This window comes from Pseudorasbora parva, chromosome 25, assembly GCF_024679245.1.
Source record: "Pseudorasbora parva isolate DD20220531a chromosome 25, ASM2467924v1, whole genome shotgun sequence".
In the NCBI taxonomy this organism is placed as follows: domain Eukaryota; kingdom Metazoa; phylum Chordata; class Actinopteri; order Cypriniformes; family Gobionidae; genus Pseudorasbora; species Pseudorasbora parva.
In genome coordinates this window covers 14305209-14322498 of record NC_090196.1, presented here as the reverse complement: position 1 = coordinate 14322498, position 17290 = coordinate 14305209, and the positions used below count along the sequence as shown (strand labels likewise).

Genomic DNA, 17290 nt, shown 5'->3' with positions numbered 1-17290 from the left:
GAATGCTGGTCATTTGTGAATGAGTAACGGAAAACAAAAGGACGAGTACAAGCAGAAGTAGTTTTATTGGGTTGTTTTAGTGAACATCCAAGGCCACATAGCTACCTTGTTAAAATACAACAAACAGCAAATTACTTCAACAAACAGATTATGCCCATCACAAGACTGCAGGATCAATCAGTGTACAGCAGGAGTGTCCAAGAAAAGCTGGTTTAGGCTGTTTTAAGTTGAATTCAGGAGCAGAATTTGACATCCCTGGATTAGTCTTCAACAACAAATAGGTTAAAAACCCGAGTTGCAAAACAGAAAACTTTCAAGCCCAAGTGTCACTTAATTATTTTATTAAAAGAAGTGGTTTGATGTCTACATGAGATGTTGGAAGTACATAACTGTGTTCTTGAGTTAAATCACACTCAAGAGATCGGTGGAGCGTCGGCTTGGAGCTTCTTAAGGCAGCAGGCTCCCAGTAAAGTTCTCCAGGTGAGTACCATCTTTCTGAGGAGTCTCACTTTTTCAGGGCTTCAGTCAGCTCGGGTACGACCTAGAAATGAATACAGAGAGTAAACCAACCATCACTGCAACTAAATACACTTGCCCGGCCCAAAAAAGTCACTGTTTGGATGTAAATAGGCTTTTAAATTGGATGGTTATTGCAGTGATTATAATGTTTCTGCATGTTATATGTTTGGCATTAGTTCTTCTAACCCTAAATGATGGAGTGTGTAGCTTTTTCTTAAACAACCATGTAGGAAAACACATCACGGCCATATTCCAGCATGACAATGTCAAGATTCATCGGCTCAAAGTGTGAAAGAACGGTTGAAGAATAATTTCACCTCTGAGTCTAGAGCTTAAATTCATTGAAAGTCTTTTGGATGTGCTGGAGGAGACTACAGAGTGCTGGACTCTTGCATTGACTACACGATCTAGACCAAAAATTGATGTAAACATCACAAGATTTATTTTCATCAAGAGGTGCATCAATTTTTGGTCCAGATCTTGTATTGTCAATGCAAGAGTCCAGCACTCTGTTAAGTCTCCTCCAGCACATCCCAAAGACTTTCAATAAATCCTACAATGGTATGTCTTCCTACAAATGAAAAGCTACACACTTCATTTAGGTTTAAACGAACTGTTGCCAAACATATAACATGCAGAAACAAACATTGCAATAGACCCAATCATTGACTCTTAAGCATTTGCCTGTTTAAATACAAACAGCAATTTTCTTTTTTGGCTGGGCAGTGCACGATTTGACTTCAAAATGACCTGACTCTAGAGAAAACTGAAGTGTTTAAGCTCCCTTGGCAAGGTGGTTGTCATTTGAGAGCAACCTGAACTTTTCCTATATGTCGAGGTTCTCATCCAAAACCGAGATGCTCCTGTATTCCAGAGCGTCCTGAAAAACTATATCATCACCCCAATATGTCCCCGGCTCACTTTTCAATCTAAGGAAGGAGGAGAAAGCCCATACATTTTAATCAGTCATCTGAGGAGTGACCGTGTGTAAAGTGATCCGAGTGCTCGCCCGCGCTGCCCATCGGCAATCACTTTTACACAGTTTACCTGCACACCTGTGTCTAGTACAAACCGCCTGAATAAAAGATGAACGACAGGGCAAACGCAGGGAAATAAACGATGATACCGTTACACAAAGTAAACACCAACAACAGATGGACGTGATGTGTGTGTGGCAGGCCTCTGGCACCGGGAGCGTGTGTGCCACCTTGAACTATGGCGCGCAGCCGGGCGTGTAAAGCTCTGAGAGGAGACTGAAAATAAAGGTGAAAAACTACACCCACACCCTTGTGCTGACTATCAATTACTTTTCTGCTCTGAAAGGAGTTGTTGTTGTGTATAAAGCTTCTGGTCGGAGTCACAAGTCGCCACTGATTAATTCAGGGACTCAATAATTCAGAAGTTGCACACTTTCCATTAAGTGGAATAATGTGCGCTGCAAAATTTAAAAGGGAAATATGGGGCAGCTTTTTGTTGTCTTTTTGGTTGTAGACTGGGTTGACTCCAGAAATGAATACCAGATCATTCGAAATTTACAGCGCCATTAATAATAAACACGGAGGGTACTGCCGATTGTCCGAGGCACTGGATTAAAATGTCTCTGATGACCTGATAAGGATCTTTTGTGCTAATGAGATTCGTGTTTTAGAGGAAGAAGATTGTATCTTTCTTGTTGCGTATACTTTATCCTTAGTTGGAGTGTCAAATGGCAAAAGGCTTCTCTTCTCGGTCCTGAGGAGTTTTACCTTTTTTATTTGTATTTTCATGCTATTTGTCAACCTTTTATGTCAAATACTTGCATTTAAAGGTTTAGTTCACCCAAAAATGAATATTCTCTCATTAATTACTTACCCTAATGTCGTTCAACACCTGTAAGACCTCCGTTCATCTTCTGAACACAAATGAAGATATTTGTGTTGAAATCCGATGGCTCAGAAAAGCTTTCAATGACACCAATGTCATTTCCTCTCTCAAGACCTTTAAACAAAGCCCATCTCACTACAGTGGCTACAGCGACGAGAATAGTCTTTTGTGCACAAAAAAACGACTTATATAGTGATGGGCCGATTTCAAAACAAAGTTTCAAACAGCTATGAATCAGCGTATTGATTCATGATTCAGAACGTGTCAAAACACCAAACTGCTGAAATCACGTGACATTAGCGATCTGAATCATGAATCGATGCATGTTTAAAACTTTGTTTTGAAATCGACCCATCACGATACAAGTCGTTATTTATTTATTTTTGCGCACACACAAAGACTATTCTCGTCGCTTCATAAAATGATTGCACAACCACTGTAGTGAGACGGGCTTTGTAACGACATCTTTAGTGTCTTTAAAGGTCTTGAGAGAGGAAATGACATTGGTGTCAATGAAGGCCTGTCTGAGCCATCGGATTTCAACAAAAATATCTTCACTTGTGTTCAGAAGATGAACGGAGGTCTTACAGACACGTCTTTAGTGTCTTTTATGGGTCTTGAGAGAGGAAATGACATTGGTGTCAATAAAGGCCTTTCTGAGCCATCGGATTTCAACAAAAATATTTTCATTTGTCTTCTGAAGATGAATGGAGGTCTAACGGTTGTCGAACGACATGAGGGTGAGTAATTAATGAGAGAATTTCCATTTTTGGGTGAACTAACCCTTAAATCAACTAGTTTAAATATGTTCTTAATCCACATAACCTATAAAATGTTACCTATAAAAAATAATCATAATACATAAATCTGGCTGCTACAATAAAAATATTATATTACATATTTATTAAAAATATTAAATACTGGTGGATTCAAATGTGTGTTTCCCACATGAATACCCCATCTAGCTAATCTCTAGGCCCCGACTCTAACTAGGAATCTTACCTTGAACAGATCTGCCACGAGGCCATAGTCAGCCACCTGAAAAATAGGGGCTTCTGGGTCCTTGTTGATGGCAACGATGGTCTGTTAAACAAATAAGTAAATTATTTAGCTATATCGCAAAAAAAAGAGACTCTGTTGGGTTGAGCACTGATTAACTATAGTCAATTCCCAGAAAAGTGCAGTGCTAACTCAAAAAATGCTAACGCAATATTACTGTAAATATCCCATTAACGGGAGGAGGATGCTCATGTATGAACATATGGAGGGAGATGGTAGTGATAGAGATGCTCTGGCAGATTGTAAAGCAGTGCTATGAGAAACTGTATTCCAAACATGCAGAATAGAAAATGCAAATGAATTATGGATGCAGGTAAAAAGCTACTCCAGATCGCTTTTAAAACACTCCATCCCAATGCATTGTCACACCCACAAGAGCGAGTTAACTTGGCATTCTGGAAACTCTTGAAGACCTCTACTCATGGGTGGCGTTTCTTTGATTGAGGATGTTACCACAGCAAATGATATCTTCTTGGTGTACTGCTCTGTGTGCGTGTTTTGACTGTACCTTGCTATCTTTCATTCCAGCGAGATGTTGGATAGCGCCAGAGATGCCAACTGCAATGTACAGCTCCTGTAGAGGAACCAAGAAAAGTATTACAATTAGACCTTTACATATACAAATCAGCAGTTCCTTGCTCTTCTGAAATAACGTATAAATGACGCTGAACCCCGAACATTCTGATGTGGTTGCATTTAATTGCCTATTCAGTGTTCAGTATTCACTTGCAGAAATCTTGAAGTGCCCCTATGATGCTGTTTTAAAGGCTCCTAATTTGGTTTCAGAGGTCTCTTACAGCAGGGTTACATGCCTCAAAAGTCAAAAACACATTGCACATCACCACAGTGTTCAATGATTCTCAAAAGACCAGACGGAAAAATCAGTCTCTCCAAATCCCTCCTTTTCAAGAGCCTACTCTGCTCTGATTGGCCAGACGGCCCAGTCTGTTGTGAATGGTCGGCAGCTAAATGTCGACCACATAACTGGACTTCAGCTCCATCCTGAGGCTTCCTAAAGCTTAGCGATTTTACACACTGTAAAGATAACATATACACATATCACATGTATGATTCCAAACATTCCTTTTGCCATTTTTTTGTAATCCAGTGAAATTTTTGTATGGCTCTAGACTAAATTCAGAAGAACTCTCTTCAAGACGGATGAATAACCAATAATGTGCCTAAGACTTTCGCACAGTACTGCACATTTAAAAATCTATTTGATTTTAATGAAAAGAATAGTTTTCCTAACATTTAAAGGGATAGTTCACTTTGAAATTAAATTTTGATATGTGTTAGCTTACCTCATGGGCATCCGAGATGTAGGAGTATTTGTTTCCCCAGTAGTTTCAATTTTGATCATTTTAGGTCAAACCGTTCTTGTCTGTGCCTCACATAATGCAGGTCTATGGTCACCACCTCAAAGAGCATACACAGAGAAGTCCAAATTAAACAATCCCCCATCGTAAGTACACACTGATGGCCTAAGACACGAAACGAGCGGTTTGTGTGAGAAAACAAACAGTATTTATATCGTTTTTACCTCTTGTACACCACAGGAGACACACGCGCGCCCTCGGTTCAGTCAGACGTAGTGGTGTACAAGAAGTAAAAACGATATAAATACTGTTCGTTTTCTCACACAAACCGCTCGTTTCGTGTCTTAGGCCATCAGTGTGTACTTACGATGGGGGATTGTTTAATTTGGACTTCTCTGTGTATGCTCTTTGAGGTGGTGACCATAGACCTGCATTATGTGAGGCACAGACAAGAACGGTTTGACCTAAAATGATCAAAATTGAAACTACTGGGGAAACAAATACTCCTACATCGCGGATGCCCATGAGGTAAGCTAACACATATTAAAATTTAATTTCAAAGTGAACTATCCCTTTAAGAGATGTACCACAAATCATTTAAATGAGAAAATGTTTTCTCTCTCTTTATGTGCAAAAGTAGGCATTTATGAATCACTTGTGAGGAAAAGCTTATTTGATATGCGTTCAGAGTCACCGCTAGCAATAATATGGTGTGCCATGTTACATTTAGCAGCACCTTAAATGAACTGCACTGGGTGAAAACGAGGCTGGTTCTTAAATCACTAGATTCTTGCTTGTGTATTAAACAGAATTTCAACTATTTAGCACCATCACGTGTGTTACAACAACAAAGGGCATTTAAAACTGTAAATCAGAGCCGGTGAGCATCTCTGCATTGGCTCGGAAGCGCTCCGCTGACCTCCTGTCCCAGAGCACAGGCCACAACATCCTCCCAATTACTCAAAAGAGGAGTGCTTGGGGGATGTGGCAGGACAGACCCTGCGCCCCTCCCCCTCCCCCTCCACCCTTCTCCCGCGGGAGTGCTACATCAGTGGCTCTCAGCTTAATGCACTGCTCCATGAATATTTCAGTGCAGTTTAATGTGGCTGCGGCGCTCTCCCGGGGGCCACCGCTTCAATTTGTGAACAAGCGGCCGGCAGAAGTCTAAAAGCCAGCAGGAGAGGAAAGAGGGCAGGGCTGGTGTTTCAGATGGGCTGAAGTGATAGATAAACACAAATATCTCAATGTCCATAAGATGGGCTTGTCGTGGGTGGTGGATAAAAGTTTGCTAACGACTTCTTTGAGTTACTGGATAAATGGTACAAAACATCTAAATGCAAGTAACTTTTGATGAAAGTTGATCCTTTCATTAAAACGTCATTTCTCCACCTCTAAAACATTTTCTCTGCTGATGTAACATAGGCTGCACCACAAATATCAATCCACCCGAAATAGAAAAATGTGAGGCACTTTCCTCAAACACGACATTAAACAGGGCCTGAATGTCTCGAAGACTTACCATGAGGTTTTTATTGATTTATTTAATCAACAAATGGTCTGTGAAATATGGTTTTTAACCGTTAGGAAATGAGCAAACTAAATATTAAATACTGTTTTGAAACTTTGAATAATATATATATCAATTAAAACATTTTCTTGTTTTCTACTTATTTTTAATTGCAATTATTTGCAAACCCATTAACTAAAATGTAGGACTTTTTCTCTTTTCGGAATAAAATATGCAAAATAGATTGAAGGGAAAAAAATGATTTTAATAAAACAACAATTAAATGTACCAGTTTATTCTGAAATAAATTAATAATTAAATTATTAATTTATTAATGCAATAAATCATTTATTTAATTAAATATTAAATTATTAAATAAATGTATCTATTTATTTTGTAAAATTACATGAAAACACAACATTTATTGTTTAATATATTTCACAACTTCCACACACACACCAAAAAATATTAAATGTTCTTTTTTTCAAAAAGCCGTTTTCTTATTAATATGCTGCATTTACAAACTTAACACCTATTTGACGAATCGTGCATTTCCAAAGCACGATTTCCCAAAGATTTTATTTCATAATAATAGAGGACATTTCACAAATGCCAATCAACAGTCAGTGGGCGGTGCTTGGCGCTGATTGGTTTGGAGTTGAAGAGTCGAGAGACATGACCGATCGATCTGTGTGTGGTTTGACGACATCACGGAATACAAAGAGTGCTTCTCATTTCTTATTTGTGACTGAAAATGTATTTTGACTATTGAATTTTCTAAATTTTCTATGAGAACTGTAGCTGTGTTTAAGGCAGTGCGTTTTTATCTTGATCAATTCCTACCACCATATTCATTTCCAATTAATTCCCCCATTTCCCCTTGCCACTTGCCTGACCCAGACAAAAAAAGTAATCAATCTGAAAGGATTATCCAATCAGCGCCAAGCACCGCCCGCTGCCTGTTGATTGGCATTTGTTAAATGTCCTCTATTATTATGAAAAGAATCTTTGGGAAAATCATGCTTTGGAAATGCATTATTCTTTAAACAGGCATCATTCGCAAATGCAGCATAATTATTATGAAAAGCGGCTATTTGAAAAAGCACATTTAATAATGAAAAAATAGATTTTTAAACAAAGTGTGTGTGGAAGAGTTAAATGTGAAATATATTAAACAATAAATGTAGTGTTTTCATGTAATTTTATAAAATAAATAGATACATTTATTTAATTATTTTAATTAATATTTAATTAAATACATTCTTTAATTATTAAATAAATAAATAAATTGTTTAATTAATTACTTCAGAATAAACTGGAACATTTAATTGTTGTTTTCTTGAATACATTATTTATTTAATTATTTCATATTTCATTTGGTCCTCCATAATAAAAACCATTAAGCCAATGGAATGTCCCCACATTTCACAAAAACATACATATATATATATATATATATATATATATATATATATATATATATATATATATTACACATACACAGGTCCTTCTCAAAAAATTTGCATTTTGCGATAAAAGTTCATTATTTTCCATAATGTAATGATAAAAATTTAACTTTCAAATATTTTAGATTCATTGCACACCAACTGAAATATTTCAGGTCTTTTATTGTTTTAATACTGATGATTTTGGCATACAGCTCATGAAAACCCAAAATTCCTGTCTCAAAAAAATAGCATATTTCATCCGACCAATAAAAGAAAAGTTTTTTATCATTACATTATGGAAAATAATGAACTTTTATCCCAATATGCTAATTTTTTTAGAAGGACCTGTAGACTTAGTGAAAGCGGCTGCAGGTTCATGATGCATGTCCTTAAACTTGAGTTTTTCACACACAAAAAAGCAAGAAAAACCTCCAATGCACAGATATCCAGTCATTAAAACATCACCCTGAGGGCTAAAAGATTACGATTAACCACAAAAGACATACTGAATCGACCCAAAACAACCCTCATCCATCTTGACTCGTGTTCACTAGACTCTCCACTGATAGAACTCATTCGGGACTTGTTCAGGGTGAATACTAATGCACAACGGTCGGGCTACGCTTGACAAGCTTGTCAAAACATTTGCAGAATTGGGTTTGGGGCTTGGATTTGCCTGGTTTGAGCTCAGGGCGGACCGGTGCGGTGCACGGCTCCACTAATGGCTCTTTTAAATCATTTAGAAGCCGGAATGTGCCATTAACTACATCACAACGCCTCAAAGCTCTGCTAATGTGTGGATAATGACAGCTGGGACATCCCACTCAGAGCGGATAATGGAAAATTAACCTTTTTAAAGGGCAACACGGATCCATCCTTCAGGATTCAAACAGAAACAACAATTAGATGTTTTTGTATTCAAAGTCAAGATGGTTTATGGGTTTGAAAACCGGGTGGGTTTATTAAATAGTGTTGAACTTTTCAGAAGAATTTCCATCTGTAGAGGACAGACCAAGAAAGAAGACAACTGATTTCCAGCGGTGGTACTTACAGGAGCCACAATCTTTCCAGTCTGTCCAACCTGCATGTCGTTTGGTACATAACCAGCATCAACTGCGGCTCGGGAGGCACCAACTATGATAAAACAGTGGTGGTTTCATTTTAAATTCATATTTCTTTAAATAGCTTGATTAAAAACAAACACCAAACAAAATAACCTAGGTTCAAATTAACAATCAGGACAAAAAACACCGTACCGGCTGCGTTCAGCTTGTCTGCGAGGTCGTAGAGCAGTTTGAAGTTGTCGCCGCTCTTCAAGCCCCTCCCTGTTATGACAAAGACGGCAGATGGGCATGAAATATGGAATTACTGACAAGGTTATGAGTCCAGTAGGATCAATACAGTCTCAGTTTACTATTGATTTTCTGAGCAAAAAAAGCCTTGAGAATTTTCTAGGGAATACCCAACATTATGACACAATGAACGTAAACACAAAGATGATGTAGTCCCTGTGGGAAAAGGTTTAGTTTATTGTAATTTATTGATGTTATTTTTCTTTGATTTAGCTACAAAGTATGAGAGTTTGTGCAATAATGCTTTTATAAAACTACTTGTTTATAATAAAAATTACAATAAAAAAGGAACATGTTTTCATTAAAATGTAAAAGCATATGGTATCATTTTTAGATTTTACATTTATTTTATAAATGTATTTTGTCGCAATTACTGTCAGATCAGCATTAGAACTACATTTTTAAATAATGTTAATAATAATAAAATATACAATTACATTTCTTAAAACAATATACTAACAATTAAATAAAAACTTTAAATTTAATATTTGAACAAATTATATTTGTATATGGTAAAAAAAAACAATGAATGTAAACAAAGATGATGTAGAGGTTTTAGTTTATCGTTATTATTGATGTTATTTTTCTTTAATTTAGCTATAAAGTATGAGAGTTTGTGCAATAACGCTTTTTTAAAACGACTTGTTTATAATAAAATATTAGAATATAAAAATGCAATAAAAAAGGAATGTGTTTTTATTAAAATGTAAAAGCACATGGTATTTTTATTTTATAAATGTATTTTTTGTATTTTTTATTGTCACATCAGCATTAAAGATACATTTTTTAAATAATAAAATATACAATTTTTTTTAAACGATATAAAAATTAAATACAATCGTAAAAAGTTAATATTTGATTAAATTCAATTTCTATACAATGTTTAAACAAACACTGAACATAAACAATGTGATGTATAAATATGATGTAGCCCCTGTGGAAAGTGGTTTTAGTTCATTGTAATTTACTGATGTTATTTTTTCTTTAAGCAATATAGTATGATATATTTTTGCCTTTTGCTTTTAGAAAACAGCTTGTTTTTAATAAAATGTTAGAATAAAAAAGCTATAGAAAAAATAAAAAGTAGTAATAGAATTTAATTGAATATAGACTTAAAAAAATGTAATAAAAAACCCCCACAATTTTCCTATTTAGGACATTTTTTATAAAAATTCTAATGTATTAACATTTTTTTAATGTATTAAAATTCTGAATAAAACCATTGCCTAGTAACATTAAAAGCTGGACGGTCCAACAAAATATGCCTTACAGGAATCAGATATTAGTTAGCAGATATAGTTCTTGACACCTCAAACTGGTTAACAAGTGGCCTCTATGCTGTGATATAGGTGAAAAGGAACAATCATATTAATGTTTTGTTATATCATCTATTTTAGCACAGCTGAAGCTGCATTTGAGAACATAATTAAAGTATATTAAGACAAAATGTTTTTGTCTTGTGGACAATTGTGGTTCTTTTATAATATTCTTACCTCCAGAGACCACGACTTTAGCACTGGTAAGTTCTGGGCGGTCACTCTTAGTTAAAGTTTGCTCCAGCCACTCGGAGACTCCAGCAGGGGCAGATGAAGAGACTGCAAAAGCAACAACATCTCGTGAGGAGCCATCCAAATAAACGCAGTTGTTCTAAAATACCCCTTTATGATCCCTTTAAAGTCAACATTTAAACAAACTAACCCATCAAAACCTTGCAGCAGAGTGGAGGATTATATACAACACTAAATACTATAAACCTTTGTGTGTGGTATCAAAGTCAGCGTGACCTTAAAGCAAACAACAGTGTGTTTAACTTTAACAAAGACTAAATACCTTCCTCTGAAGAGGCGCTGCCCCCCTCTGTGGCCGCAGGTTCAAAGGAAGTGCCTCTAACGGTGAAGACCTTGACGCTTTCATTGCACTTGACTGTGCTGAGGGCATTTCCTGTGGCCAGAAAACGGACAAAGCAGTGAAATTACAAGAAATTACTTGTACAACACAAGTGAACATTTTGTCCTTAAAGTTGATGGAGCCCTTGTGGAGTGCTCCCGGCCAAGGCTCATTGATGCACGTGGGGAGCGAAGGCTGGCCCGTGTGGTCTGATCAAACAGACGAGCTACTGTAGCTCAAATTGCTCAAGAAGTTAAATCTGGTTGTGATAGAAAGGTATCAGAATACAGAGGGTTTTTTTGCATATGGGGATATGCATAGCCACAGACTAGTCAGGGCAAAGCGGCGACAGTGGGCACGTGAGCATCAGAACTGGACCACAGAACAATGAAAGAAGGTGGCCTGGTCTGATGAATCACATTTTCTGTTACATCACATGGATGGCCGGGTGCATGTGCATCGCCTACCTGGGGAACACATGATACCAGGATGCACTATTGGAAATAAGGCAAGCCGGCGGAGGCAGTGTGATGCTTTGGGCAATGTTCTGCTGAGAAACCTTTGGTCCTGCCATCCATGTGGATGTTACTTTGACACGTACCACCTACCTAAGCATTGTTGCAGACCATGTACACCCTTTCATGGAAACATTTTCCCCTGGTTTCCCAGTTTCCCCTCTTTCAGCAGGATATTGCACCCTACCACAAAGCAAAAATGGTTCAGGAATGGTTTAAAGAGCACAACGACAATGAGGTGTTGATTTGGCCTCCAAATTCCCCAGATTTCAATCCAATCGAGCATCTGTGGGATGTGCTGAACAAAGAATTCCGATCCATGAAGGACCTACCTCATGACTTAAAGGATCTGCTGCTAACATCTTGGTTCCTGTGTATACAACAGCACACCTTCAGGGGTCTAGTGGAGTCCATGCCATGTCGGGTCAGGGCTGTTTTGGCAGCAAAATGGGACCAACACAATATTAGGAAGGTGGTCATAAAGTTATGCCTGATCTGTGTGTTTGTGTGTGTGAGAGAGAGAGATTATATATATATATATATATATATATATATATATATATATATATATATATATATATATATATATATATATATATATATACACACACACACACACACAAACACACTCACCTAAAGGATTATTAGGAACATCATACTAATACTCTAATACTGTGTTTGACGCCCTTTCGCCTTCAGAACTGCCTTAATTCTACGAGGCATTCATTCAACAAGGTGCTGGAAGCCTTCTTTAGAAATGTTGGCCCATATTTATAGGATAGCATCTTGCAGTTGATGGAGATTTGTGGGATGCACATCCAGGGCACGGAGCTCCCGTTCCTCCACATCCCAAAGATGCTCTATTGGGTTGAGATCTGGTGACTGTGAGGGCCATTTTAGTACAGTGAACTCATTGTCATGTTCAAGAAACCAATTTGAAACTATTCGAGCTTTGTGACATGGTGCATTAATCCTGCTGGAAGTAGCCATCAGAGGATGGGACATGGTCAGAAACAATGCCCAGGTAGGCCGTGGCATTTAAACGATCCCCAATTGGCACTAAGGGGCTTGAAGTGTGCCAAGAAAACATCCCCCACACCATTACACCACCACCACCAGCCTGCACAGCGGTAATAAGGCATGATGGATCCATGTTCTCATTCTGTTTACGCCAAATTCTGACTCTACCATCTGAATGCCTCAACAGAAATCAGGACTCATCAGACCAGGCAACATTTTTGTCTTCAACAGTCCAATTTTGGTGAGCTTGTGCAAACTCTAGCCTCTTTTTCCTATTTGTAGTGGAGATGAGTGGTCCCTGGTGGGGTCTTCTGCTGTTGTAGCCCATCTGCCTCAAGGTTGTGTGTGTTGTGGCTTCACAAATGCTTTGCTGCATACCTCGGTTGTAACGAGCGGTTATTTCAGTCAAAGTTGCTCTTCTATCAGCTTGAATCATTCGGCCCATTCTCCTCTGACCTTTAGCATCAACAAGGCATTTTCGCCCACATGACTGCCGCATACTGGATGTTTTTCCCTTTTCACACCATTCTTTGTAAACCCTAGAAATGGTTGTGCGTGAAAATCCCAGTAACTGAGCAGATTGTGAAATACTCAGATCGGCCCGTCTGGCACCAACAACCATTCCACGCTCAAAATTGCTTAAATCACCTTTCTTTCCCATTCTGACATCCAGTCTGGAGTTCAGGAGATTGTCTTGACCAGGACCACAACCCTAAATGCATTGAAGCAACTGTCCTGTCATTGGTTGATTAGATAACTGCATTAATGAGAAATTGAACAGGTGTTCCTAATAATCCATTAGGTTATATATATATATATATATATATAGGCAACGTGGGGGAGAGGACGCTGGCGTTGTCTGTTCGCCGCTTCTCCACCCACAAATCATGTTAATGTACTATTAGATTTAGATTTTATTTTATTTCCTTACGTTTGTGACTAGTCTAACAGTCAGAGCTACAGTTGGGACTGTTGCTGATTGCTGGCTGGCAGCCACTGAGAGGACGTTGTTCGTCGTTTCGCTGTTTTCCACCGCTTCTCTAATGTTTATGTTTGAATTGCTGCGGTTGGTTCTGGTTTGGAGGACATTTGATGTTTCTCGCCGCGGCTGCTCACTGGTGGTCTCCCTTGGGCTTAAGCTGCATAGTGGCTGAAGTTTGCACCGGGCTAGCGTCATCCGGGCCATCGTCATCGGCGTCCGGCATGATGTTGGGATGTTCCGCTTCTCGGCTGCGCCGCTGTTCCGTCCTGCATTGCGGCCGTGGAGCGGCTTGGACTTCTGCGCCGACCCCGGTGTGTCCACAAAAGTGCCCGGAAATATGTTCTGCCTCCTGCATGGTGCTGTGGCGATCCCATCGTTTGAATCATCATGAAGACCCATCATCTGGTCTTCAGCTGTCGTGCCTCGACGATGTCATCGGGACACACTGCCGCTGGGAGAAATCTGAAACATGGAGTGGACCACAGTGTGCTGCGGAGCTAACAGAGACTTTCACCATCAGCTGTTTTCTGTTCACCATCAGCTGTTTTCTGTTCACCATCAGCTCTGCTTCTGTTCTGTTTTCTGTGTTGGTTGATTGTTTGTAGTATTCTATATTTTTACTTGTTATACTTTTTTTTTGTTATATTTTCCCCCCTTTGTTGCACTTTGAGATTCTTCGGAATGAAAAGTGCATTATAAATAAAATCTATTATATATATATATATACTCTAAAATAAATTAGTGGACTCTTCTAAAAAATATCTCTTCATAAAAAAAAATCTAGCTTTTTTATGCTAGAAGCAAGATTTTCACTTTAATAATATGTATTAGGGACATTAACATTCATTACCACATTATATAATGAAAACAGATCATCATCAAATGTTCAAATTTAGGATATTCAAGAAAATGTCCCTGAAGAACTTTCATGGATTCCCAGTTGAAAACCTTAGACATAAAATAATCACCATAAGTGGCCAAAAACACTTTTCATTGAATTTTTTGCATTAAAAACATTAATATGTGACTTAATAAAGTCTCATAAAAATCAAGTGCTCTGTGCTTGCCAAAGATAAAGTGATCGGCGTAATTAGGAAGTATTTATGGCAGCAGATTTTAAGGGTAATTTATGGGTTATTTATTAAATAAAAATAAATTTTAAATATTTAAACAATTCAAGTGTGAGTCATTGTGCGTCTCGGTTCACACAGCCAACCAATGGCCAGACTCCTTAATCACAAACTCTATGTTAATCAAAGAGAAGGATATGGAACATACTAAGAAGGTTATTTGAAAGCAAACAGGTACTTCTTAACGTGCTACTGGTGCATTTGTTTGTGTTTACCGGCATAAATGGTCCTCACAAAGGTGTCTGCAGATTTGATCTCAATGATATCTGAGATGGGAGCCACATCCAACTTGGCGGCCACTCTTGGAAGGAGATTCTACAAATAAAGAAATACACTCACAGCATTATTAAAGACAATCGGATGTATTTGAAGATCCTGAATAAGTTCGAGCCATTAAAACATGCACATCCTTATCTGCAGATGTGGTCAAATTTGATTTGTTTGGAAATAGCATTATTTCAGCAGGCATTGATCAAAGCCTAGTTTCAGCGCATGTCTGAAAACTTTGGCCTTCCTGCATCGCAGACGGAATAAATATCGTTGAGTCTGAAAAAGAGCTCTAAGTTATGTCTAGAGGTGAAAAATATTGCATAGTGGTAATTCAAGTGTTTTATATAGTGACATAATGAAACCAAATCCACCACTTAAGAATCCATCAAATAAAATACGTTTAGCCAGTGAGGAAATTGAGACTAATACATCTCTTTGGTCTGGGGTTAGGCTACATAAGATACTGTTTAATGTATTACAATTCAATTTAAATACCATTAGATCTGCTGCCTGACAGTTTGGCTGTGGAATGACAAATAACCGTGCATATAATAGAGCCGCACTTATTGAGGACGGACTTCTCCCACAATTCCAAAAGTAAGAAGCTTGATAGGGGCTCGGCAGTATGAGAGTTTCTAATCCATTTCCCATTTGTGCTTTTCGCTTTGGGAAATAATCAAATAACTTCGGAATGAGAGTAACTACAAAATTTTGCATCAAGTTAAACATAGCTACACTAATAATCACTGATGCAATCATGTCATGGAAAAATAAAAAAGGACCATGGCTAAATCTATTTAAACTTTGCATGATCACAAAAAAAGGCAAAAAATATACATACATTTTGTACATTCTGAAAAACATTGTACAAGTTTATCATCAAAAAAAAAAAAAAAAAAAAATCAAGGCTAATTTGTCATCAAGGGAAATATTCACAATTATTTTGTACAGTCTGATAAAAGTTGATTTTCTAATAAAAAAAAACACTATCAAGGCAAAAAATTATGTAAAATTTGTACAATCATAATTTTAGTTTATTAGGTTTTTATTCTTCTTTTTATTATTTTTTTTAAAACATTTTTGGTTCATTCGTTTTTGTTTTTTATATTGATATTTCTTTTTTAATTAGTTTTATTTATATCCAGTTAATCATTTTAGTGCTTAGCAAAATAACTGCCAAGGCTACATTTCTAAATGTTCATTTTGTTTAATTTTTTTAATTAATATTTATTTTTTTATCTCAGCTTTATTTCAATAAACAAATGTTTCTGATAGTTTAAGTTAATGATAAAAACCCTGTGTAAAATTTGTATTAAGTTTGTTATCATATAAACAAAACACATCAAGACAAAATCAGGTATGTGATCAGGAAAAAGAAAAGTAAATTCTGACCAATTAAAAAATATTTTATCAAATTAAAAACGTTTTATATTACAATAATACACACTATTGTAGCGCCATTACCATAATCATATTATTATTATTATATTCAGTACAGGCCAAAAGTTTGGACACATTTCTATTTGTAATGTTTTTGAAAGAAGTTTCTTCTGCTCATCAAGCCTGCATTTATTTGATCAAAAATACAGAAAGAAATGTAATATTGTGATATATTATTACAATTTAAAATAATTGGGTTTCAATTTATTATACTTTAAGTGATAATTTATTCCTGTGATGCAAAGCTGAATTTTCAGCCTCATTCCTCCAGTCTTCAGTGATCATGATCCTTCAGAAATCATTCTCATATGAGGATTCATTTTCAAAGTTGGAAACAGTTCTGCTGCTTAATATTTTTGATGAATAAAAGGTTCAAAAGAACTGCATTTATTCAAAATAAAAATATATTCCTCCACTCCTTTACTATCAATTTTTATCAATTTAACATCCTTGCTGAATAAAATTATTGATTTATTTCACACAAACACACAAAAAAATGACTGACCCCAAATTACTGATCAATAGTGTATATTGTTGTTACACAAGATTTCTATTTTTAAAACATTTGCCTCTTTTTATTTTTTTTTACTTTTTATTCATCAAAGTATTATAAAAAAAAGTATCACAGGTTATGAAAAAATATTAAGCAGCAGAACTGTTTTCAACTTCGAAAATGAATCCTCATATTAGAATGATTTCTGAAGGATCATGATCACTGAAGACTGGAGGAATGATCCTGAAAATTCAGCTTTGATCACAGAAATAAATGATCATTTAAAGTATAATAAACTGAAAACCAAACTAAAAATTATTTTAAATTGTAATAATATCAGAATTAGTGTTGTCACGATACCAAAATTATGACTTCGATACGATATCAGACTAAAATATCGATATATCGATACTAAATCGATACCACAGTAAAAAAATAAATAAATAAATAAGATAAGATGCTTAATATGACAACAGAACTTATTAT

At 36.6% G+C, this 17290-nt stretch overlaps 2 protein-coding genes across 2 annotated transcripts in view; one reads left to right on the top strand and one right to left on the bottom strand.

Moving 5' to 3' along the window:
• Nucleotides 1-324: 324 nt before the first annotated feature.
• Nucleotides 325-17290, bottom strand: part of etfa (electron transfer flavoprotein subunit alpha) — a 21047-nt gene continuing 4081 nt past the window's right edge. Inside the window, exons 5-12 of the mRNA XM_067435775.1 lie at nt 14817-14916; nt 10898-11008; nt 10561-10662; nt 8972-9040; nt 8767-8849; nt 3950-4015; nt 3385-3465; nt 325-541 (exon numbers count right to left, since the gene is read on the bottom strand). Coding sequence (XP_067291876.1) covers nt 506-541; nt 3385-3465; nt 3950-4015; nt 8767-8849; nt 8972-9040; nt 10561-10662; nt 10898-11008; nt 14817-14916 — 648 coding nt within the window. The 3' untranslated portion in view covers nt 325-505. The remainder of the gene's footprint in view (nt 542-3384; nt 3466-3949; nt 4016-8766; nt 8850-8971; nt 9041-10560; nt 10663-10897; nt 11009-14816; nt 14917-17290) is intronic.
• isl2a (ISL LIM homeobox 2a) overlaps nt 3473-17290 on the top strand; it is a 26516-nt gene continuing 12698 nt past the window's right edge. The window contains exon 1 of the mRNA XM_067435774.1: nt 3473-4035. The gene's annotated coding sequence lies outside the window, so the exon portion shown is untranslated. The remainder of the gene's footprint in view (nt 4036-17290) is intronic.